Genomic DNA, 26,238 nt, shown 5'->3' with positions numbered 1-26,238 from the left:
GTGGTGTAAACATTGTCCAGTGTGTTGTTACCACGGGTTGGAAAGTCTATGTGTTTGTGAATTTTTGGAAACACAGTCTTGGGGTCTGCATGGTTGAAATCACCCGCCAGGATGAGAAAAGCATCAGGGTGGGCTGTCTGCTGCTCACTGACCTGCAGGTAGAGCTCATTCAGTGCGTCGCTCCTGTTGTTGTTGCTGGAGCTCGGCGGGATGTACGCAGCTACAAGCAGTATAGCTGTAAACTCCCGTGGCAGGTAAAACGGCCGGCACTTTATAATCATAAGCTCCGCAAGTGGCGAGCAGTGTTTGTCATTGATGTAAACACAGAGCCCGCCGCCGCGGGTCTTACCTCCTTCAACCAGGGCTCTGTCCGCTCTGAAACATGTTAGGCGGTCGAGCTGGATGGCGGAGTCATTTGTAACCAGATAGTGTTCAGATCAGCCAAGAAAGCAGAGTTATTTGTCCTGATTACTTTTTTTTCTAACCCGTTTCTGCTTCAAAGCACTGATGGTCATGTTTTGAGAGAGATTGTGGCGGTTCTTAGGAGCCTTACGAAACATGTTGTCTGCTGTATTTTTAGCCAGATGCAGGAAGTCAGTCCGAGCTGGGGGTGGAGGCATTAGTGACGTCATATTAAACTGTTCATCCTTCAGACTTGCTTTCTTTCACAGCAATAAACACAAATATCTCTTGGCTGAAATAACACAAATATTTTTTTATACTATACAGATTATATACTATATTCTCTCTCCCGTCCTGTCCTCAGCTTCTTCCTTTGCCGTCTTCTCTTGAAGCCTGGAGAGTGTGTGCTTCATCCTTCAGTGTGAACATGCCGCTCCGCTCCCATGTTAAAATGGCCGACTTCACAGCACAAAAGAACATGTTTACAGCCTCCCATCTCCTCTCTGTTTACAAAGATCAGCTAGTAAAGATGAACACAGCATGCTACAGGTTCCTCTTTGTGCTGCTGCCGCTCTTTGTGCTGCTCCCTGAGCTGGAACGTCTGGAGGTGGTGAGAGGAGAGGAGGTCACAGGCAGATTCAAGTCCAGTCCCACCATCTTCACTGTGGGGGGCTGTGGAGCAGAGGCTCCACGGCTGCTGGCTGAGGATGCAGGAGGTCTACAATACAGGCAGAGCACAATAAATACACAGAGGAAGAGTGGTGTACTAAAATATCCACCTCACTCGTTATACTCTGTTTATAGTCGTATTCATCTTGTGCATTTTTATCACCAACACCTTGCTGCTGTGGAGCTGACTGACTGTTAAAGGTGAACTGTTATCAGTGTAGTATTCTAGTGTGACCCATTTCAGGGTAAGTCTGACCTGGAAGTGGTCGAGCTGCGGGCAGAGTTTGTCCTGTAGCTCCGCTGGGAGGAAGGAGTTGAAGGAAGAGGTGGAAGAGACAGATTGTCCTGTGAGGGGTAATAGAGAGGAGCATTAAAGGGTAAGCTGCTGTGGCTGCATTAGTCCTGCTGTTTGAGCTGCAGGTCATGCAGGACAGCACGCCGTCTGCCTTGTTGTACAGCAGATCCCTCATACGCTCCACCTCTAGCTTCATAAACTTGTGCTCCACCATGCTGTCCTGATAGGTAACCCATGTGTTTAAAATCACAGTGCATACAGCCTTTCTGTCAGGTCGATTCTTAGCTTTGAGGAAAAACTACTTCAGTTTGTTTGCATTCATTTAAGTTGCTATAGGATGTATTGACCTTCCACAGTGACACATGATGGTGATCACAGGTACCTGTTTCCTCTGTCGGACGTTCTTCAGGTTCAAGTCCAGTCCCACCATCTTCACTGTGGGGGGCTGTGGAGCAGAGGCTCCACGGCTGCTGGCTGAGGATGCAGGAGGTCTACAATACAGGCAGAGCACAATAAATATACAGAGGAAGAGTGGTGTACTAAAATATCCACCTCACTCGTTATACTCTGTTTATAGTCGTATTCATCTTGTGCATTTTTATCACCAACACCTTGCAGCTGTGGAGCTGACTGACTGTTAAAGGTGAACTGTTATCAGTGTAGTATTCTAGTGTGACCCATTTCAGGGTAAGTCTGACCTGGAAGTGGTTGAGCTGCGGGCAGAGTTTGTCCTGTAGCTCCGCTGGGAGGAAGGAGTTGAAGGAAGAGGTGGAAGAGACAGATTGTCCTGTGAGGGGTAATAGAGAGGAGCATTAAAGGGTAAGCTGCTGTGGCTGCATTAGTCCTGCTGTTTGAGCTGCAGGTCATGCAGGACAGCACGCCGTCTGCCTTGTTGTACAGCAGATCCCTCATACGCTCCACCTCTAGCTTCATAAACTTGTGCTCCACCATGCTGTCCTGATAGGTAACCCATGAGTTTAAAATCACAGTGCATACAGCCTTTCTGTCAGGTCGATTCTCAGCTTTGAGGAAAAACTACCTTAGTTTGTTTGCATTCATTTAAGTTGCTATAGGATGTATTGACCTTCCACAGTGACACATGATGGTGATCACAGGTACCTGTTTCCTCTGTCGGACGTTCTTCAGGTTCAAGTCCAGTCCCACCATCTTCACTGTGGGGGGCTGTGGAGCAGAGGCTCCACGGCTGCTGGCTGAGGATGCAGGAGGTCTACAATACAGGCAGAGCACAATAAATATACAGAGGAAGAGTGGTGTACTAAAATATCCACCTCACTCGTTATACTCTGTTTATAGTCGTATTCATCTTGTGCATTTTTATCACCAACACCTTGCAGCTGTGGAGCTGACTGACTGTTAAAGGTGAACTGTTATCAGTGTAGTATTCTAGTGTGACCCATTTCAGGGTAAGTCTGACCTGGAAGTGGTCGAGCTGCGGGCAGAGTTTGTCCTGAAGCTCCGCTGGGTGGAAGGAGTTGAAGGAGGAGGTGGAAGAGACAGATTGTCCTGTGAGGGGTAATAGAGAGGAGCATTAAAGGGTAAGCTGCTGTGGCTGCATTAGTCCTGCTGTTTGAGCTGTTTGAGCCGTTCTGCACCTGCAGGAAGTATTTCTCCAGCGCCGGTCTGACGTCTGGGTTTTTCTCCATGGCCTCATTCAGCATCTTGTCAATAACCTTGTTAAATTCCTTCATCTCTGTCACTTTAATGTCCTTCTCTTCCAAAGTCTCACTCTTGGTTTTTTTGGCTGAGCGGATCTGTTTGGTCAGCTTGGAGCACTGGAAAACAGCAGGACATTACAGAATTAAACATGACTGAGGCAATAGCCAGGGTTCTGTATACACACACACACACACACACACACACAACACCCCCTGTGTTTACTGCCGCGTCATGAAATGACTTTAGAATAAGCGGTTGATTTTAAACCTGTTTTGTGGCTCTGTCGATTTTCTCCTTCTGAACAGTGATGTCTTTGTTCAGTTTCTCCAGGAGTGTCTGATTTATTCTCATCTTTTCTCCCTCCTCTTGCTCCTCTTGTTGCAGGTTCTGCAGAGTCTTGTTCCTTTCCTGGAAACAGACACACACCCATGAATACACTAAAGCTGAACATGCACATACACAGAGATTCATACAAGATCAATGTCAGGCAGATAGTTTAAACAAGTTTATTTTTGGCTTTCACAGGGGCGCTACATAATACACCCTCTGTATTTCCTGTAGTCTGTAGTATTGTGCAGTGATGGCTGCACAAAAGAGATGCACCTTTAGGCCACATGGTCTGTGGGCGACTTCTACAAAGAAGGGATCTGTGTGCTCCATGGGTGCTGGACTAAGTGTGTAAATGATTGATTCTCTAACTTGGCCCAAAGCATATCCATCACTGTGTTGCAGTGATAATAACTGACTTCCTGGTTACAAACATAATATCTTATCTGATGATTTTGAATGAATTACTATTTACATGACTAAAGTTCTTTTACCTGTCTGTAACAAAATTGTAATTTAACTATTACTGCCTGCTGAATGTTGACCATTATGCTAATGATATATGAGCTAACAAAGTATTTGCATGGTTAAGATCCAGTTAATCCAGAATCAGTCTGAATGTAACCTGAGCCGTCGAAGACTAATTGCTTCGTTCTCAGTGATCTGCTCTACACTGGCTATAAATAACAATAACCTGCATGTCCTGTTGGAGCTCCTGGATCTGTCGTTTGTTATCCTTCAGCTTCACTTCAGCAGCTCTCAGCTGCTCCTCCAGCTTCAACTTCTCCTGATAGTCCGGACCTAAAACGAAAACAAATTACATTGTGGCCAATGACAGCTGCCGCCATCATTTAACAATCAATCAATCAACAAGTATACAGTTGAAGAGGGCTGTCGCTGGTTTACATACTGGATTCTTCAGCTTTGTTGAAAGATTTGCGGTATACAGAGTTAGAGTTGCTGAACAGCTGGTTGGTGTTCTCCAGAGCGCTGTTTTCCAGCTCCAGCTTGTGGATTTTAGCATCCAGCTCATCACCCTTCTGCTTAAGTTCCCCTTTCTCTTGTGCAACCTGGTGAAAAGCACACACAGGTGATGCAAAGGTCTGGAACCATGGTGTGTGCTTCAGTAGACTATGTGTGAAGAGCTCCGACCTTAGTGATGTAGTAAGCCTGTGAGTGCTCCCCCTCCGCCTCAGGACCTGCCTTGGTCAGGGTCACAACCTCAAAACGTTTCTTCAAAGTTTCAATCTTGGACAGTTTCTCATTGAGTTCAGCACTGAGATACAATGATTGACATTAAGTGATGTGACAAACCTTTGAGAACTGAGTGATTTGTTTTTTTTTTTACCTGAGTCTCTGCCTCTCCTGTTCACCGAGCTTCAGCTGCTGGCTGAGCATTTCTTTGTACACTTTGATCTCATCCTCCCTCTCTTTCATAGCTTTCTGCAGGTTCAGCTTCCTCTTCTCCAAAGACAGCACGCCATCTGCCTTGTTGTACAGCAGATCCCTCATACGCTCCACCTCTAGCTTCATAAACTTGTGCTCCACCATGCTGTCCTGATAGGGAACCCATGAGTTTAAAATCACAGTGCATACAGCCTTTCTGTCAGGTCGATTCTCAGCTTTGAGGAAAAACTACTTCAGTTTGTTTGCATTCATTTAAGTTGCTATAGGATGTATTGACCTTCCACAGTGACACATGATGGTGATCACAGGTACCTGTTTCCTCTGTCGGACTTTCTTCAGGTCCTTCTCACTGGTACTACAGAACAAGTTGAGCTCCTCCACTTTGTCGGTCAAATCTTTCTTCTGAGCTGCTGACTTCTCCATCTCCTTCTTCTGGCAGCGAATATGAGTCTGCCAGACACCAAGATTTATCTCAGTATATGTCAGAGGTTTATAGAAAAAAAAAGCCAAGTATATTATCAGACTGACCTCAGACTCTTTGAGCATGTCAGTGAGCATCTTAGCTGTGGTTTTTTTCTCCTCTAGGTGTTTGGTCAGCTCAGCAATCTTCACATCCAGCATTTGTTTTTCATCTGATGGAATGTCATCTCCTCGCAGGCGTTCCAGTTTTTTATTCAGTGCATTGTTCCGACTGTCCTGCACAATGAAGGGGACAAACAAATACTGTCAGCATTTGTGTTGCAGAGTGGAGCATAAGACATAGGGAGGCTGGGTAGTGTTTTGCTAAACGTGCCACTTGTCTCAAGATGGTCTGCTGCCTTGTAATTTCCTCCTCCTGTTTTTTGAGCTGGTTATGCAGGCGCACAATGGTGGATTTACTCCTTGAAACTTGCGCAGCAGAATCCTTCTTTTTCATCCTGATAGCCTGCAGGTGCTCTTTATGGTGAGACAGCTCTGAGTTGTAGTCACGCAGCTGGATGTCCAACTCCTGGAGTGAAACACAGGCATGGAGTTACAGAGAGGAAATAAGTTTCTGCCACCGTGTGACCAAATGTAGCAAACCATAAAAAACAGATGACCAAAGAGAGGGGCTGCAAAAATACCCAGTGATAAAGAACTGAAAGGGTCCGACAGGCCATCAATGCTCACCTTACTGGCCTGCTCCTCATCTCTGAGGAACTGCTCCATCTGTGCTGCTCTCTCCTCCTCACTGAGGGCAGTCTGAGTCACAACCTTCAGTTTCTCCTCCAGCGCAGCATTGTGGATCTTGGCTTCCTTCAGTCTAAAATACACAGAAACATAAAACAGACATTGTGTAGTACATTACCACAGCTCCAGTCAATACACACACAGAGCCCTGCTGTGATACACTGACTTGTCATTGTAGTCCTGGATGTCCTTCTTCATCGTGGATATGTGGGACGTCAGCATCTTCACATCAGAGGTTTTTCTCTCTAGGTTGCCTTTGCAGCTTTTCAGCTGCGGGACACACAAGAGTCAGTTCACTCGCACTTATAATAATATCAATATGAAGGCAGTTTATTATTAGTCCACATTCAGCACCTCATCCTGCAGCCTGCCACTGTCACTCTCCTGCCCCTTCAGCTCCTGCCGCAGTTTTACTGCCTGTTTGTTGGCCACCGCTGACTTCCTCTCGGTTTCTTTCCTGTTGTCCCTCTGGATCTCCATCAGGTGCTTCTTCTCTGCAATGGCGGCCTTCTTTTCCCTCAGCTTCTGGTTGGCTTGGGCAAGTTGCTGTAATAATAATTACAAAGAAAAGACTCTCCTGTGTGAATTCACTCTAGAATGAATGACCAGTAGATGTTTAATGTCCCATGCTTTACCAGTGCACACTGCTGCATCTCAGCATCCTGTTGCTTCATGTACTTGATAGTGTTTTCCCACAGGTGGGTAAGCTGCTGTGTCTCCAGGTGAGCCTGCTGCAGATTCTCTGTCACCTTATCCAATGCAAGCTGGTACGACAGCAGAGGGATTTTAATGGGAAACCACAACTGCCATACTAACATTTGTTTACACATACTGTTAGTAATAACACCATGGATGTGCTGTGTTTTTACACATTACCTGGGCTAATTTTGTCTCAGTCTTCTCTTTATCGAGTGCTTTGAGCTTTTCATTGGCCTCCACAGACTTCTTCTCTATCACCAGAATGAGCGACTGCACCAGGGGAGGTTAGACAGCTGTTAGTTGATGATAACTCAAAGCTGTAAGTGCTGCAGAAGAGAGATGTTTTCATCTCTTTACCTTGATCCTCTGCTCATCTTGCTGAGCGTATTTGTTGATGGCCATCGTGTCCTCATATTTGCCTGCTGACTCCTCCAAAAAGCAATCCATTGTCTGCTGGTCCCAGTTCATCTGCTGCCTGAACTCCTCCAGCTTCTGTTTGGCCTTGAAAATGTTGTTCTGGGGATACAGATACATGTTATTGTGGCATCACAATCCATAGCTACTTCTCTTTTCTATTTTTTTATTCATGAAAGGCTCTGACCTCCAGCGTGTTTTTCCTCTCTCCTAAGGAGCTGAGCTCATTCTCCATCTTAGCTGTGTCCTGAGTCAGGCGGCTGGTTTCTCTCTCCGCGAGGGCTGTCAGGTGTTTCTCTAACTCTATCTCTCTCTCCTTTGCCTCACACAAAGCCTAGACAATACAAATAACACACACTGCATAACCCACCACAAAACAAACATATCACAACTCATAGATACAATACTGACCTCAGTGTTTTCCAGCTCTTCTTTAATATTCTTTAGGTAATTGGCCATGTTCTTCTTTTGTTCCTTGTTTTTCTCCAGTTTGTCTTCCAGTTGTGTCCGCTCTCTCTCTTTTCTACAAATCTGTTGACATCATCATGACACAGCACACAGTGAATCAAAATTCAGATACCGAAAACTGATGTGCAATAACATTAAGAAAACGCAATCTAAAGTGTAAAGGGAGGACGTTTTGTCCATACATACATATCTGTCACTTAACAAGAAAAAAAGATTCAAATGTCACATTTTATTTGGAAATTTCAGCTGTGCCCGGAATTTACAGGTGCTCTCAAATATTTAAAATAATGAATTGAACAGTGACCCTGGTGTCACTGCAGGAGGACCGTGTGCACAACCTGCGCTCAGTCAAAACAAACCTCATTACAACATTATTCTTCAGTGAGTAATTTTAAACGACCCACACGATGACACCCAAAAACAAACAGAGAAAAGGAAGCTAAACATGTGCCATTAAACATGTTAATAATAAGTTTCCTCACCTCCTCCAGTAAGGCTTTGTTTTCAGCGTTGAGCTCGGGGACAGCATAACGGCTATCCCACCCCACTTCAGCCAAAACTGGGTCGAGAACTCCAGACATAATTTCCATTTTAACACCGTGCCTGACAAATGCTATGGAAAGCAACAACGCAGTAATTCTCAGCAATATGTCTTGACTCCGGCTTTATACAGCGTCTGTGTGTCGGTTGCTATGGTTCAGGTCTGTTGTCAGTTGCCCCTAGCAACCACACGTTCCGCATGTCGCCACAAGGAGGCAGCGCGAGACCAGAAGTAATGCTTCCGGTCAGCTTGTAAAATACATTTAATGTATACTTCATCTCCAAAATCTTCTACATATTTATCCGTGTCAATCTTTTGCCTGGTGCACGTTTGTTCATATTGTTTTCTAAGTAGTTGTGTATTAATATTTAAATTGCACTTCATATTGGTAGTAATCATGACGGTAAACATATTAATATTATGATGTATAGTATTTAGATAATATTATAATACAATAGTATTTATATCTGCAAAGTTTGGAAGAAGACTACCGGTATAAACCATATATGGTTTCCACGGCAACGGACGTCACGTGTGTCGGGGTGAAAATCCCCTGTTTCCTTCTGCTCACCCCCTGAATTAGTTTGTAAGGAAGGAGCGGATAAATTCTGGTCTCAAAATTATAATTTATTAAACAATGAGGCAAATTCTGAGTCGCAGAGCTCTGGGTTGTTGAGATACAAAGAACAAGGCAAGAACAACCATGAACAACAAAGAACAACTCATCAACAACCACTGGACATGGAATTCACACATAAATATACCCATGGGCGTTCCCGCCTGCCGGCCAACAGGGACATCTACTATCCCCCTGCAGACCCTGGGTCATACAGCGAATAGAGTATATATACATTCAGTATCCTCGAATTACTTTGATTTTCTATCAAATTTCCTAACACATAAACACTTATGAAATTCACATTATTAAGTGATAAACACATATAAACATGAATACTTTAAAAATAAATTCTTTCACCCTACACGTGTCGCCTCATCAAGCTGTCATTCATTTGGCAGCTACTTGCCAACTATTTGCTAGGCTATATGCTACATGCTAACGTTAACTGTCACATCAAGACAGCAGATTGACGTCACCGTCAGCTAAATGACGACTATGGCTACAACTATGGCACCTTAAGGTGCCATTGAGCTGGGCTCTGGGCGACATACGCGGTTGCCTGGGGCGCCACCTCCTACAAATGTAGCTGCCAGTTTGATCTCCGTCACACCGGGGTTAAGTTCCTGCAAACCTTTAGCCACATTTCCACCTCCACAGACAAAACAACAACTAACAAACAACTTCTTCTCCTTCATCGTCGGGTTTCAACAACTGTAGCTTGAGTTCTTTAACGATTTAAATGCGAAATTATTCAAACTCAATCACAAAGATTTATAACCTTTAATACAATTTTATTTTTTACTTTAACGGGAAGAAAAACGATGTCAAAACACTAATATACCAGAGTATATGCCCTGTTTTTATCATTAAACAGTTACTTATATTTTCTTATACATTTTGCACCCGCACTGTTGGTAGTTTCCGCATTGGGGTAGTTTCAGAGCAGTAGAGTAACACAAAAAGCATAACTGACACAAATAATGGCTGGATATACTTTTGTAGGGTTTATTTTGATATATCTCTTTCCCATAGAGGTAAACGGCAGCACGCAGTTTGTTTGGAACTATTGAGGCTTACATGAACCACGTGATCACTGTAGCGGTGACATCAAAGCTTGACGCAACTCTCTCTCTGCTTACTTCCGGCGCTGGTGGAGACCGGCTGCTGCTTGCAACGGCTCCTGCTTACTGTCTCTTTTTTTCCTACTTTTTGCTATTCTCCACTTTTATTCTCGCTGTTTTTCTGCTTCTTCAACAACTTCCAGAGCAACAATGCATGAAGCGGCTCGCGTTGTTTACAGTAGGGAACAGCTGATTGCGCTGAGTAGCGCTGTAGTGTTCCCCAGGGACAGACACCAAATACCCCCGGAACTGGTTCGGAAGTCCCACCGTGGTTGCAGTGCCGGGAAGAAACGTCGAGATAAGAAGAGATGCTTCAGACCGGCTCTCCCCACCGTCACTATGGGAAATGTGAGATCTCTTCCCAATAAGATGGATGAGCTAGCGGCACTAACTCGCCATCAGCGTGAGTACATGGAGAGCAGCGTCCTTCTGTTCTCCAAGACCTGGCTCACACAGAACATCCCGGATTCTACTCTTCTGCTTGAAAACTTTCATCTGCTGCAGGCGGACAGAATGGCGGACAGCGGTAAGGGAAAAGGAGGGGGGCTGGCTGTGTATGTGAACGTGAGGTGGTGCAAACCGGGACACTGCACTATTAAAGAACAACTGTGCAACAGGGACATCGAACTGTTAGCAGTTAGCATGAGGCCTTTCTATCTACCACGGGAGTTCTCACATGTGATTGTAACGGTGGTGTACGTCCCTCCCTCTGCTAACGCAGACACAGCTTGTGACACCCTGCTCTCAGTCACCAGCAGGCTGCAGACACAGCACCCACAGGCCCTCTTCCTCATCTCTGGAGACTTTAACCACGCGTCTCCCTCATCTGTTCTGCCCACATTCACTCAGTATGTCACCTGCCCCACTAGAGACAATAGAACACTGGACTTGCTTTATGCCAACACCAAGGAGGCATATTCTGCATCCCCCCCTCCCTCCCCTGGGAAGAGCTGACCATAACATAGTCCATCTGCAGACTGTGTACACTCCTGTTGTGCACAGGCAACCGGCGGTCTCACGCAGAATGAAGAGATGGACCGAGGAGAGTGAGGCTGCTCTCATGGACTGCTTCAACACCACTGTGTGGACAGAGCTTTATGACCCACATGGGGAGGACATCAACACAATAACAGACTGCTTAACGGACTATATTAACTTCTGCGTTGAGAACACTCTTCCTTCCAAGAAGGTACGGTGTTTCTCCAACAACAAGCCGTGGATTAACCCTGAAATCAAAGCTCTCCTGAAGGAGAAGAAGAGAGCTTTCAGGTCAGGGAATAAGGATGAGCTGAGGGCTGCACAGAGGGAGCTGAGGAGGAAGATCAGAGAGGGAAAAGCCAGCTACAGGAAGAAGATGGAGGAGCAGCTGCAGCAGCAGAACGTCCGCGGGGTGTGGAGAAGCCTGAAAACCATCTCTGGCTACAACACACCCCACTCACAGGCTGAGGGGGATCAGAAGTGGGTCAATGACCTAAACCTACACTTCAATAGGTTTGATGTAGCACCCACTCCTCCCCCCTTGCAGTCGCACCTCTACTCTCTGACTAATGGCCTTTGTTCCTCTCCCACAGCCCCCCACACTCTTAGCTCATCACAACATCAAACCATTTCACACCCACACAGAGACACTCATCCCCCACCCCCACCCCTGTCCTTCACAGCAGCCCAGGTGAGAACAGAACTCAGGAAGACAAAGACAAGGAAGGCAGCTGGACCAGATGCCATTAGCTCCAGGCTCCTTAAGTCCTGTGCAGACCAACTGTGTGGAGTTATGGAGCACGTCTTCAATCTGAGCCTCAAGCTGGGGGTGGTACCACAGCTCTGGAAGACCTCCTGTGTGGTACCAGTGGCTAAAACACTGCACCCCAAAGACCTCAGCAGCTACAGACCAGTGGCTCTGACATCCCACCTCATGAAGACACTGGAGAGACTGGTCCTGAGACACCTCCGCTCCACAGTGGACTTCTCCATGGATCCGCTGCAGTTTGCCTACAAGCCTAATGTTGGAGTGGAGGATGCTGTCACCTTCCTGCTACACCGAGCTCCGTCTCACCTGGAGAAGCCCGGCAGCACTGTGAGAATCACCTTCTTTGATTTTTCCAGTGCTTTCAACACCATCCAGCCGGCGATCCTGAAGGACAAACTGGAGCAGACAGGGGTGGACCACCTGCTGTCAGAGTGGATCAGGGACTACCTCACAAACCGACCACAGTTTGTGAGAGCCCAGAACTGTGTGTCTGACCTGCTTACCTGTAGCACGGGTGCCCCTCAGGGGACTGTCCTGGCCCCCTTCCTTTTCACCCTCTACACGTCGGACTTCAGACACAACACTGACGGCTGTGTGCTGCAGAAGTTCTCTGATGACACTGCGATTGTTGGTCTCATCAGTGATGGCGACGACGCGGAGTACAGAGGACTGACGCAGAACTTTGTGGACTGGTGTCAGCGAAACCACCTCCTGATCAATGCAGGGAAAACCAAGGAGATGGTGGTGGACTTTCACAGACGACACTCAGCCCCCCCCCTCACCGGTGAACATCCAGGGAATGGACATTGAGCAGGTGGACTCTTACAAATACCTGGGTGTTCACCTCAACAACAAACTGGACTGGACTCACAACACAGACACACTGTACAGGAAGGGCCCGAGCAGGCTCTACCTGCTGAGGAGACTGCGGTCTTTTGGAGTGAAAGGGGCACTCCTGAAGACTTTTTATGACTCTGTGGTGGCATCGGTCATCATGTACGGTGTGGTCTGCTGGAACAGCAGCATCACTGAGAGGGAGAGGAAGAAGCTGGACAGAGTCATCAGGAAGTCCAGCTCTGTCCTGGGCTGCTCTTCACACACCACAGTGTGCTTTTATTTACTGTTATTTATTTAGTTTCTGATGCACTATGTACAGTTTATAAACCACTCCTACCTCCACTCACCTGTGCAACATCTGTTAATATGTAAACTGTTTTTTGATTGAGTCTATTTTATAATGTATATATCTTTTTATTGGTAGTCTATTTTATAATGTATATATCTTTTTCTTAACTTATCCCTTGCTGTCTGTATGCCGTTGCAAAAATGCAATTTCCCCATTGTGGGACTAATAAAGGTTTCTTAATCTTAATCTTAATCTCTCTCTATGGCTCTGGGTATTAAATCGACTGTGACTTTTAACTTTATAGAAGTTGCCAGACAACACTACTGTTGTTAAAATGCAGCCACAACACCAGCCTAAATATTTGTCCACTGGAAAGATGACATATCCGGCTCACCGTGAACAACCTGCAAGGCAGGCTGTTGCAGACCAGATGCAGCTTGCTAAGACGGAAGTGATCATCAACCATTTTAAATGTATCCTGGACAAGCTGACTCCTGACAACTTCAAGGGCAGCATGAAAGACCTGAGAACAAAGCCTGTGGATACAGAAGAGGGTCTGATGGAAATTACCAGCCTTATTTTTGAAAAGGCCATGTCTTCACTCAGCACACCCACAATATATATGGACATGTGCTGGCATGTTATGAACTACAACACCAATTTTGCTTCCAGCCTACGAACAATGCTGATCCAGCACTGCAAGTCTGAATTTAATGAAAACCATGGAAACAACCACATTTATGAAGCGAGAAGGAGGCGCCTGTTGGCTGCTGAGGACGAGGAGAAAGAGCTGAAATGCATCAGGAAGGAGCTGGTTGGCGTCAAAGCCTCCCGTCGCTCCCTCAACAACATCCACTTCATTGCTGAGCTCTTCAAATGCAAGTTAATCGATGACACCATGGTTCATTATTTTCTGACCAGACTCCTGGGTAACGCAGATGAGCAGTCCTTGGAGTGCCTCTGTTCACGCTCATTGGTTTGGAATTAGAACGAGTCACACGAGAGGAAAAAATGGACCACTACTTCCACCAGATGCGTTTATTCGTTCTAGATGGGGCCATTTCTCTCAAGAGTTGCTAGCATCATCACTGCAACCATAAACCTCAGAAACAAAGACTGGGGTCTTTCTAACTGTGACCATTTTAGCCAACCCAGACGCAAGCCCATTGCACATGTGGCTAGCCCTCTACCAGTTCAAGGACCAACTGATGACAAAGGATTAAAAAACCCCACTGTTAACAGTAAGACCCAGACTACATGTAGGGTAAATCTAGTTCTGGAGAGCAAGGGTACAGTCATCAACTCTTTGACCCAGTCTGCACGCACAGAGAAGGAAAAGGAAAGCTCAGGACAAAGCTCAGAAGAGAGCTGTGAGACAGCCTCATGAAGACAAGTGGATCGAAACGCCGCAGATACTCAGTATGACCCGCCAGCAGCAGCCTGAAGCACCACAGACAGGCCCTGTGGAGTCAGATGGAGTTATCAGCTATGTTAAAACCATGCTGAACAGGGTGTGCCCTGACACATTACAGGGTTGGATGTCAGAAGTGAAGCACCTGCAGCTAAATACAGAGCACAGGTTGAAGACAGTTACCAGCCTGATCTTTGAGAAGGCCATGTCTTCTCCAGATTCACTTGGACTCTGTGCCACTATGTGCGGCTGCATCATGGAGGCCAGCTCTTCAGGTCCTGTCAGCTTCAAAAATCTGATGATCCAACATTGCAGGGCAGAGTTTGAAGAGAACCATGGAAACAGCAGGATTTTCATGGAGTGACAGGCACGGCTCAAGGCTGCTAAGGCACAGAAGGGAGAGTTGGAACGACTCAGGGCAGAGCTGGAAGAGGTCAAAGCTTCCTGTCGCTCTGTTAATAACATCGGGTTCATCTGTGAGCTCTTCAGAGCTAATGTTTTCAGCTCGACGGTCATACACAGCTGTATCAAGCGACTGTTGGACAACAGGGCCGAAGAGTCACTGGAATGCCTCTGTGAACTCTTCACGGTTATTGGCAAGGAGCTTGAAAGGGTCACACCGAAGAATGTCATGGACTCCTATTTTAAGAGGATGGATGGCTTTATGAAGGATGGAAGGACATCTTCCAGGGTGTCCAGCCTACTAAGGAGTACAGTGGTTTTGAGAGACAGGAACTGGTGTGCTGCAAAGACCTACAAACGCTTTGCAGTAAAAGACCATTCAGTCCAACAGCCAGATGCACCTGTGAAATGCAATCTGACTTCCCAGTTCTTCAGAGGGGAGATGCTGCAAAGACAGACCATCACACTGCAGTTTCTCAGGATGAGGATCCAACTCCCAGTCCCACCAGCCCAGACACACAAAAACAGCTGGGTGTTTGTCTGCTGCCATAGAAATCAACAGACTGCTGCCAAACCACACAGGTCTGCTGGCAAAGGCCATCTTTGTCTCATTCACCCACCTACCATTCTTACTCCATTACTACGTCCTCCTCCCTTTCATCCACTGTTTAACCCATCCTAGGTGTTAACCTAGGCCTTCAACCACCCCCCCTGCCCTATTGTAAAACCTTCAACAAATAAAAAAATGAAAACTTTAATATTCTCTCAGATGTATATTTGTATACATATTTTAATGTTATTCCTTTATGATCTATCTATCTATCTATCTATCTATCTATCTATCTATCTATCTATCTATCTATCTATCTATCTATCTATCTATCTACTTAAAGTGTGGCAGAGCTTCATTGCATTCAGCATTCATCATGCACCTCAGTGCAGCAACAGGCATAAAGAGAGTGCTGCTCACCTGTCATTCCTAACAAATATCTGGGTGACTGCAAAGCCACGTGATCTTCCTGCTCTGCACTGCTCAGTGCATGCTGCATAGACTGCAATGGTTATTTCTCCAAATCACACTAATTGTCACAATGTGGATGGTATTCTTCCTGTTTTGTTTCAAGACATGATGGATGTTGGTGGCTCTGTTCAGTGTTAGCCTGTGGTAACTCTTAACTGCTTGTCATATTGTACATAACAAGCGACACATTTATTCGTGGCGTGGCAAACAAATACTGCGTATCCACTGCAAACTTGTGCTTAGTCACTACAGAAAATAGAGAAATGTGATGTGTCACGTCTAAACACATGATGAGAAATGTTGTGCAGTGTCCTTCCTGTGACAAAAACAGCAGTGTGACAGGTTCAACTGTTTCCACGTGAAGAAACACATTTTAAAAATCTATCAAGGACATGTTCATATTGTTAACACTTATATTTCCAGCAAAGAGGAGATCAAAGATTTCAGGCAGAGTTTAGTGAAACTCAATGTCTGGGTTTTTCCATATGGACGCAGCATCCCGCCAGCTTTACTATTTAAAAAAACATCTTGCATGTGGGAAAGAGGGTGTCGAAGCGTTGGTAGGTATGTTAGTTTACAACGGGGATGAAAGGGAGGAGATAAGGCCTGTTTTTCTATCTCACTGTCACATCTATTGTGGCACCAACAATCACATTTTGCCTCAGAAATAGTAACATACAATCAGAGGAGAATAAATCTAGTGCAATTAGTGTATGTGCAACCCAAATTAACAGTTTGCTTCCAGTAGATCCATACAGTGAGGTGTTGATACAGAGGCTCCTACCCATTTATTTGCACTGTACACCATCACAACTTAAGTCTCTGGATGTTGTGGGGCTGTCTTGGTTGACATGCCTCTGCAACATCGCGTGGCAATCTGGGGCAGTGCCGCTGGACTGGCAGACCGGGGTGGTGGTCCCTCTTTTTAAAAAGGGGGACCGGAGGGTGTGCTCCAACTACAGGGGGATCACACTCCTCAGCCTCCCTGGGAAAGTCTACGCCAGGGTACTGGAGAGGAGAATTAGGTCTATAGTCGAACCTCGGATTAAGGAGGAGCAATGTGGTTTTCGTCCTGGCCGCGGAACGCTGGACCAGCTCTATACTCCTCCGCAGGGTGCTGGAGGGTTCATGGGAGTTCGCCCAACCAGTCCACATGTGTTTTGTGGACTTGGAGAAGGCGTTCGACCGTGTCCCTCGCGGCATCTTGTGGGAGGTGCTCTGGGAGTATGGGGTCTGTGGCCCTCTGCTGAGGGCTGTTAGGTCCCTGTATGGCCGGAGCAGGAGTTTGGTTCGCATTGCCGGCAGTAAGTCAGACCTGTTCCCAGTGCATGTTGGACTCCGGCAGGGCTGCCCTTTGTCACCGGTTCTGTTCATAATTTTTATGGACAGAATTTCTAGGCGCAGTGAGGGACCGGAGGGGATCTGGTTCGGGAACCATAGGACCATTTCATCTCTGCTTTTTGCAGATGATGTTGTCCTGTTGGCTTCATCGAGCCGGGACCTCCAGTGTGCACTGGGTCGGTTTGCAGCCGAGTGTGAAGCGGCTGGGATGAGAATCAGCACCTCCAAGTCTGAGGCCATGGTTCTCGACCGGAAAAAGGTAGTTTGTCCTCTCTGGGTGGGAGGAGAGCTCCTGCTCCAAGTGGAGGAGTTTGTGTATCTCGGGGTCTCGTTCACGAGTGAGGGAAAAATGGAGCGGGAGATTGACAGACGGATCGGTGCAGCTTCCGCAGTAATGCGGTCGCTGTACCGGTCTGTTGTGGTGAAGAAGGAGCTGAGCCGGAAGGCGAAGCTCTCGATTTACCGGTCAATCTACGTTCCTACCCTCACCTATGGTCATGAGCTTTGGTTAGTGACCGAAAGAATGAGATCGCGAATACAGGCGGCCGAAATGAGTTTCCTTCGAAGGGTGGCTGGGCGCTCCCTTAGAGATAGGGTGAGAAGCTCAGTCACCCGAGAGGAGCTTGGAGTAGAGCCGCTGCTCCTCCACATCGAGAGGAGCCAGCTGAGGTGGCTTGGGCATCTGGTTCGGATGCCTCCTGGACGCCTCCCTGGGGAGGTGTTCCGGGCATGTCCCACTGGGAGGAGGTCCCGGGGAAGACCCAGGACGCGGTGGAGAGACTATGTCTCTCGGCTGGCCTGGGAACGCCTCGGGATTCCCCCAGAGGAGCTGGAGGAAGTGTCTGGTGAGAGGGAAGTCTGGGTGTCCCTGCTTAGACTGCTGCCCCCGCGACCCGGCCCCGGATAAGCGGTGGAAGATGGATGGATGGATGGATGGATGTACACCATCAGACCAACTCTCAAAAACATCCACCTCATGTGATCAAAAAACACCCGACAAGGACAAACAGACATCAGCAAGTGCTTTAGGACACAGCTGAATGTTCCATGCTGTTGAATCACAAGATGTTCAAGGAGGCCTGGAGTTATTCACTATGCTCTGTGTCAGTGGGGATGCTGGTAAAAAAAAAGGGTGAGTGTACAGAATGCATAACAAAACAAGCGATTCTGCTTTCTGGTGGTTTTTTTCTGTACTGTATTGTGAGAAGCTGCCAGTACCGTACATTTGTCAGTGTTTCACCAGTGTTTCCATCAGCGTTGGGGGGGTGGTGCCAAGATTGATTTTTTAAAATGTTTTTTGTTTGTTGATTATTATTATTTGAATTCACTCACAGTGCCATTTTAACTTCCTCTAGGCAAAGTGCTTGTATTTATTTTTCTATCTTAAATCACAATTATATCCTTTTGTCACTATGGTTAGTGATGCTGTCCAGCTACTGTAGCAGAGCGGTGCTTCGCAGTGTGAAGCAGAGGAAGGACTAACTTGTGAGTTTTCACGTCTTTTCATTGTGTTTTAGCTGCACTGATTAGTTAACAACAACTGTGACTTTATGCTTTGTGTCGTGCCTTTGATTGCAACACAAGAGTTGCCGTCTGAGCATCAACTAACCTTTATACAACCCGTCTGTTCCTTCAGTGGTTGCTGGTGTGGTGCTTTATTTTGGTGCTCAACAACCATAATCACCGACACAAACCTCATGTTCAAGAGTGCTCTACGTAGAAATGTAACAGCAGACTTTGATCTCCTTATCATTCTGATTGTAATCAATCATTTCTGTATTGTAGTGAATGTAGGCGACTCAGCAGTAATGTACTACAGCTAGAATCACTTCTGTTCTCTGTCCAGAGTCTGTGCTCCACATGAATGAGTCCTGCTAACTGCAGTGAAGGAATGACGTTCGGTCCTGAGGTCTTAAAGGATTTCTCGACTACAAAATAAGATACCTGCTCTTACAAGGTGAATGTTGGTGCAAGTAAAGTCACTGTCAGACATTTGATGAAGTTGTCTCAGAATATATATTCATAACAATAACATAAACATACGTATTCAGAAACAATGGGCATTCAGCTTTTATTTTGAAAGGGATCAAGTTGTTTTTAAAAAAAGGCAACGAGTCATCCTTATGAACAGTATTCACTCAGCATGAAAGTATCCAGTGAATGATTTGCCACTACATCCCATCCTTGATTGTATTTTTCCATCATGAGGTAATTTTTTCAACTCTTTTCTACTTAATGTATTTCTAGCTTTGCATTCTTTTTACGTCTGAGACTGCTGAGGAAGGTGCGCTAGCAGTTTGTATGTAAAGGATTTATTTATACTTTTTTCATAGAGAAATCATGAGACTACCACTGACATGCGGAACTTTGTAACGTTTACCACTTTAACGTCTAGCATTTCAGGGCATCACAGGTCAAGGCGCCTTTCTCTGATGTGTGTTTTCTTATGATCCAATGTGCAACTGACAAAAAAAAGGAAAAAAAAACATCTAACTTAAATGTTCATGGGAACAGAATCTGATGTTTGTCTTCTCTCAGTTTGTACATAGGATGTGTTCATTGAAATTTATGTACAGTCTTTTTTGTAATAAACAGCTCATTGAAATTTAAAAACAGTGTTTTGTCTTTAAGCCAAAACATCAAATAAATATCCTTACAGACTTCTGAATAAATAGCTTCTAATATTGTCCTGTCCTCTTCACACGCCTTGCATGAATTGACAGGCAGATAACTCCATCCCCAATAACTACAAAGACCAGGAAATATTGCGTTGGTCGTCTTTAATGTAGCAACTGGCAGTAGGGTAAAACAACGATGCTTTGAAAAGTCCAAACACCAGGATGACTTAAGATACAGAAAAACATGTGCTCTTGACAGATCCAACATGGAAGGCAGCCTTGTCTCCTACTGATGATGTCATCAAAAAGAGACCCCAAAAAACTGCCACTCATATATACCAGTAGGGGGAGCCAAACAGACTAACAGTCAAGCAAAATTAACAATTTACAACTATATGCTTGTAAAACAATACACTCCCCGCCTGGCATCACAAGATGCCATTTTACACCTTAGAAACTCCACTGTGGTAAGACAGTCACTCATGGTTGAACAGTAGGATTACTTCAGACACAGGTCTGAGGAACAGCTTTGTTCCCTCTTGTCTGTTAACCTTCACTTCCACCTTACGGACTTTCCCATCCTTGCTTGGAAATACTTGAGTTATGACACCTAACGGCCAAAGATTCCTTTTGAATTGACCGTCCTTCATGAGTACTACAGCTCCTGGAGTTATGTTGGGCCTATCGGACCTCCATTTGGTTCGGGATTGCAAGGTACAGAGATATTGCTTGCGCCACCTGTCCCAGAAAGTACTAGCAAGACTTTGGACCTGCCGCCACTGCTTACGATACAGGTCCTTGCTATCAAAGTCACCTGAAGGAGTGGGATGTGGTTCACCCTTTTGTGTGAGTAGAGTGGCAGGAGTGAGGATAAATGGATCTGTAGCATCGGTGGACACAGGCACCAAAGGCCTATTGTTAACAATAGCCATCACCTCAGCCATAAAAGTGACAAGCACCTCATGAGTGAGCTTGGAAGATCTTGACTGAAGAAGCATGGAGTCAAGAATTCTACGAGTGATGCCGATCATCCTCTCCCAAGCTCCTCCCATATGAGACGAGTGAGGCGGATTAAAGGTCCACATACACCCCTTTTCTGAAAGGTACTGTCTCACAGCGTTCATGTCAACATTGGAGGGGATTCCTAGCTCCTTGCATGCTCCAATGAAATTCGTTCCTCGGTCAGAGCGAATGTGCTTGACTGGGCCACGAACTGACAGGAACCTCCTCAAAGCGTTTATGAAACTCGAACTGTCCATTGACTCAAGAACTTCAAGATGAATAGCTCTGATGCTCAAACAAGTAAATATTACCACCCATCTTTTACTTTCAGCATATCCACCTCTAGTTCGTCGTGCAGAAACAGTCCAAGGTCCAAATACATCAACTCCAATGTGTGTGAAAGGTGGTTCTGTGCTGAGTCTATCTGGAGGTAAGTCGGCCATTTTCTGTGACTCAAAAGCCCCTCGAAGCTTACGGCAAGTGATGCACTTGAAGATGAAACTGCTTATGCACCTTTTGCCACCCACAATCCAATAACCCGCTGAGCGGACAGCACCTTCTGTGATGTGACGTCCTTGATGTTGTGACTCCGCATGGTAATGCTGTATCAGCAAATGTGTAACGTGATGCCGTCCAGGCATGATGATTGGCCTTTTCTCTTCCTGCCCCAGCTGAGCTTCCCAAATGCGTCCTCCAACTCTTAAGAGGCCATCCTGGTCAAAAAAGGGATCTAACAACTTAAGAGGGCTGTCCTTGGGAAAACGTTTATGGGACCTAATACACTCTATTTCTTTACCATAAGTTTCTTGCTGCACAGATCGAATGATGACATTTCTGCTCTGCTCAAGTTCTGCCACTGTGTAAGGTATCTTGCAATGATGCCATCCTTTGCAGTTCCCTCTGGAACTGTCTGTAGTTTTCTTGAAGAGACGTGCAACATGTGCAAGGCAAGATATAGCACGAACAAGAACCCTCCATGTAGAAAAGCGCTCAAAGCGCTGAGATCCAAAGTGGCTATCATGGACAGTGGCATTAAGCACCGCCACTTGTGGACGGACTTCTTTGTCCTGTTCGGGGTCGAGTAAGTCAAAGATTGCTGACCCTGAGGAAGTTTCCTCTGACTGAGAGAGGAATGCTGGGCCAGATAGCCAAATAGTATCCTTTAGCCGGGCTGCAGGAATAGACCTTGTAGCATGATCTGCTGGATTCTGTTCAGTGGACACATAACGCCATTGCTGTGGCTGTGTGCTTCTCCTGATCCTTTGGACTCGATTGTTGACATACACATAAAATCTTCGTTTCTCGTTACAGATGTAGCCCAAAACTACCTTACTGTCTGTGTAAAATGTGACAGCATCAAACTCACAGTCAATCTCAGCAATGATGAGCTCTGCCATGTCAACAGCCAGTGTAGCAGCACACAACTCCAGTCTAGGTATGGTTTGTTCTGGACGTGGGGACAGCTTCGCCTTGCCCAACACAAACCCTATGTGACAGTTCCCTTCTGCATCTGTTATCTTTAAATACGCAACTGCAGCAATTGCCATGTCAGACGCATCTGAAAAAATGCAGAGCTCCTTTCGATGTGCCACCGTTGAAGACACAGTTGTGTATGGCCTTGAGATCTTGAGATGTTGAAGCTCTCTTAAAGAATCTCGCCACTTCTCCCATTGTTCCTCTTTATTTGCAGGTAGTGGAGCATCCCAATCGTTTGTCTCCATCGACAAGTCTCTGAGCAATGCCTTTCCCCATATGGTTACAGGTGCTACAAATCCTAATGGGTCATACAAGCTGTTTACTGTTGACAAAACTCCCCGTCGTGTGAAGGGCTTTTTTTCGTCTGCGACGTTGAACAGAAAGGTGTCTGTCTTCAGATCCCAGCAGAGACCAAGGCTGCGTTGCATGGGTAAAGTATCAACTCCAAGATCGAGATCTTTAATGTCATTGGCGTAGTCTTGAGTGGGAAAAGCATCCAAGACTTCTTTGCTGTTCGAAGCTATTTTATGTAGCCTAAGGTTAGAACAAGCCAACATCTCCTGAGTCCTTTTAAGCAAGTCAATAGCAGCCTCAGGTGTAGGAAGGGACTTTAGGCCATCATCAACATAAAAGTCTCTTTCGACAAACTGCCTTGCATCTTTGCCAAACTCTCTTTCTTCCTCTTTGGCTGCTCGTCTAAGACAGTAAGTGGCGACCGACGGTGATGGGCTATTGCCAAAGACGTGCACTTTCATGCGGTACTCCCTGATGTCCTTTTCCAGGTTGTTGTCTTCGTGCCATAGAAACCTCAAGAAGTTCCTGTCTTCTGGCCTGACAACAAAACAATGAAACATTTGTTGAATGTCTACAGTGATAGCGATGGAGTCTTTGCGGAAGCGAATAAGAACCCCCAAAAGACCATTGTTAAGATCCGGGCCAGTCAAGAGGACCTGATTCAAGGAGACTCCCTTATACTGAGCACTTGAATCAAAGACCACCCGAATCTGATCGGGCTTCCGGGGGTGGTAGACACCGAAGAAAGGGAGATACCAGCATTCTTCCTCTGTCTTGAGAGGCGGAGCTATCTCTGCATGACCTTTCTCAAATATTTGTTCCATAAAAGAAATGAAGTGAACTTTCATCTCAGGCTTCTTGCTGAAGGAACGTCTTAAAGAAGACAGGCGATCTGCTGCTTGAGACCTGTTGTTAGGCAGACGAGGACGTGCCTCTCTAAATGGCAGAGGAGCGACCCAGCTGTTGTCCTCATCCTGAAAGACTTCCTCCTTCATTGTCTTCAGAAAGAGTTCATCCTCCACTGAAGTGCCTAACTTATTATCATCTTTGGTCTGTTGAAAAACATAACATCCGAGATGGTCTGTAGAGTTCTCACCAGTGGGCCCGCCCATATAAAGAGAAGCAAGAAAACCTGGAGCTTCCCTGCCGTGCAACATTTCCTTTATTGCATAATGGTTAGGACATGGTTGAAAGACTGAATGACGGCCATTTTCCAAAGTGTTAGTATAGTAGGCATTTACAGCGACTGGTTTATGAACATTACCGAGACAAACGTCACCCACAATAACCCATCCCAAATCCAGTTTTTGGGCATACGGAGCGTCATGTGGTCCATTTACTTGCTTCCGCATCTTGTGGACTCTTATGATGTCCCTGCCAAGTAGAATCATGATGGGAGCCTGAGAGTCAAGTTCTGGGATTCTTTGTGCCAGTGGTTTTAGATGTGCATGATATAATGCTGCTTCTGGTGTGGGGATCTCAGAGCGATTATTTGGAATGGCGTTACACTCAATCAGTGTCGGCAGAGAGATAATAACCTCCCCATCTATGGACTCCACTTGGAAACCATGAGCTCTTCTACCTGTTGTCTCAACCACGCCTGCACAGGTTCTCAGTGAGTATGGAGAGTTGTGACCTTTGATGTTAAAGAGGTCAAAAAAGCCAGGCCTCACCAGTGACCTATTACTCTGATCGTCGAGTATTGCATATAACCTGACTGCCTTTTCCCTCTGGCCCGTCGGATACATCTTGACAAGGCAGATCTTTGAGCAAGACTTCCCGGCGAGATCTTGACCACAGACCTGTGTGCAACTTGATGAAACACTAGCTTCTTCAGTGGTGTTTCCTTCCTCCCCGCCATGCTCGCTTGATGGAGTTAGTGTTGCTGAGGCCCAAGGAGCAGGGCCAGGATGTAGGGCTGAGATGTGCCCCTCACTTCCACATTCTGTACATCTTCTGTCTATGTTACAACTTTTTGCTAGATGTGCTGATGATGCACAGCATTTATAGCATATGCCATGTTGCTTCAAGAGAGATTTTCTACTCTCAATGCTTTTCTCTCTAAATCCCCGACATTTCTGGAGAGGATGAGGCTTATTATGTAAAGGACATTGCTTAGCAGGATCCATTTTAGCCTTGCGTGCTGCTTCAGCTGTGGAGAAAGTGTGAGGAGACACTTCAGTCTTATAAGCAGAGAGTGGAGACTTCGGACTGCCATACTTAGAAGCTGCTTTCACCTTGCTTAGAAGTGGTGAATCACTACTGCTTGGGAGCAGTGAGAAGCTAGGATCATTTCGCATCCTAGCTTGTTTGCAGATAAAATCTACAAAACACTCAAATGGTGGAAATGGAACATTGTACTCATCCTTAAACCTAGAGCCATGTGAGAGCCATTTCTCCTGTAGATTATATGGTAGCTTCTGAACAATGGGGTTAATACCCCGGGCTGTGTCCAAGTAACCTAGTCCTGATAGTTCTCCTTCAGACTTAGCAGCTTCAATCTCCATTAACAAGTCACCTAAGTCTCTTAGCTTCTTGTGATCTTTGTTGGAAATCCTGGGGAAGCTATCTAGCCTCTGGAACAATGCATTCTCAATTACCTCTGGTGCGCCGTAACACTCATCTAGTCTTTTCCATGCCATTCTGTGTCCCCTTTTTGGGTGGTGGACATGCACAGACCTTATCCTTCTCACATGTTCAGCAGACTCAGCGCCTAGCCATTTCACTAAAAGATCCATTTCTTCACCTTCTGTGAGGTCTAAACCTCGTATAGCATTCAAGAATGATGCTTTCCAAGCTCTATAACTCTCTGGGCGATCATTGAACTGCATGAGTCCAGTAGACACAAGTTCACGTCTCGCAAAAAATCTGGCAAAGTCTGACACACCGTGCCGAATCAGGTGGTTCAAACTTTGACCACCGGTCAGCTTGAGGAGTCCTCCTCTCATCATATGGGTCTGTGTGATCAGTATGATCCATGATTACCTTTGAAGGTGTCGCTTTCTGTGGTTTCACACCTAAATCATGTGACACATGAGGTTCTGTGTTCTCCACATGATTTACAAGTAATGGCTTGGTGTCTAGTTCCTTAAAACCATCAGTTGGATCTTCCTGTAACCCAGATGTTGTAGCTTGCTTTACTTGCTCTTCCACATATTTTTTTGTGCGTTCTGCAGGATCATGGGTTTGGAGCTCAATATGTGAGCTGAGAGCATCACTTTGCTCTTCTGCTGCTGCCTCTAATGCCTCAGCTTTAGCTACTGCAGCTGCAGCCTTTTTCTCCAGTTGAAGAGAATCTAACGTTACCTCTAAACGTGTACGCTCTACCTTCATGGATGCTTCTAAGCGTGCTTGTTCCATTTTTATTTGGCTTTCTTTCATTGCAAAAGATGCCTCTGCTTTAGCAGCTTCAGCTTCAGCCCGAGCCAGGGTTGCGGCTGCACTGGCAGATGAGCCATGTGATCGTCTGGATGCAGATGAACGTGACACTTGAGACCTTGTGTGCAATGACTGCGAGCTTGATGATTTCTTGTCTGCCATTGTTAGAGTCACTTGCCTTTGTATTCCAGAAAGCGTTGTTTTACTGTCCTGTCCTCTTCACACGCCTTGCATGAATTGACAGGCAGATAACTCCATCCCCAATAACTACAAAGACCAGGAAATATTGCGTTGGTCGTCTTTAATGTAGCAACTGGCAGTAGGGTAAAACAACGATGCTTTGAAAAGTCCAAACACCAGGATGACTTAAGATACAGAAAAACATGTGCTCTTGACAGATCCAACATGGAAGGCAGCCTTGTCTCCTACTGATGATGTCATCAAAAAGAGACCCCAAAAAACTGCCACTCATATATACCAGTAGGGGGAGCCAAACAGACTAACAGTCAAGCAAAATTAACAATTTACAACTATATGCTTGTAAAACAATACAAATATTTTGCATAATATGCAT

General features: G+C 45.8%; 1 protein-coding gene across 1 annotated transcript; it reads right to left on the bottom strand.

Annotated features, from left to right (window-relative positions):
• Window positions 1-269: 269 nt before the first annotated feature.
• LOC114429359 (coiled-coil domain-containing protein 39-like) lies at window positions 270-8,255 on the bottom strand. Its single transcript, XM_028398231.1, has 20 exons — window positions 8,050-8,255; window positions 7,511-7,630; window positions 7,287-7,433; window positions 7,043-7,201; window positions 6,863-6,955; window positions 6,622-6,750; window positions 6,341-6,532; window positions 6,153-6,256; window positions 5,927-6,059; window positions 5,571-5,765; window positions 5,306-5,473; window positions 5,090-5,227; window positions 4,719-4,927; window positions 4,523-4,646; window positions 4,281-4,440; window positions 4,065-4,171; window positions 3,311-3,451; window positions 2,980-3,159; window positions 2,802-2,890; window positions 270-1,120 (listed from the first exon to the last, which is right to left on the bottom strand). Exons 1-20 carry the CDS (start codon window positions 8,155-8,157, stop codon window positions 946-948), a joined length of 2,871 nt encoding a protein of 956 aa, XP_028254032.1. The 5' UTR covers window positions 8,158-8,255; the 3' UTR covers window positions 270-945.
• Between the last annotated feature and the right edge of the window lie 17,983 nt (window positions 8,256-26,238).

This window comes from Parambassis ranga, unplaced genomic scaffold (genome assembly GCF_900634625.1).
Source record: "Parambassis ranga unplaced genomic scaffold, fParRan2.1 scaffold_113_arrow_ctg1, whole genome shotgun sequence".
In the NCBI taxonomy this organism is placed as follows: domain Eukaryota; kingdom Metazoa; phylum Chordata; class Actinopteri; family Ambassidae; genus Parambassis; species Parambassis ranga.
Note: the sequence above shows the minus strand (reverse complement) of the source record. Positions and strands in the feature narration are given on the sequence as shown.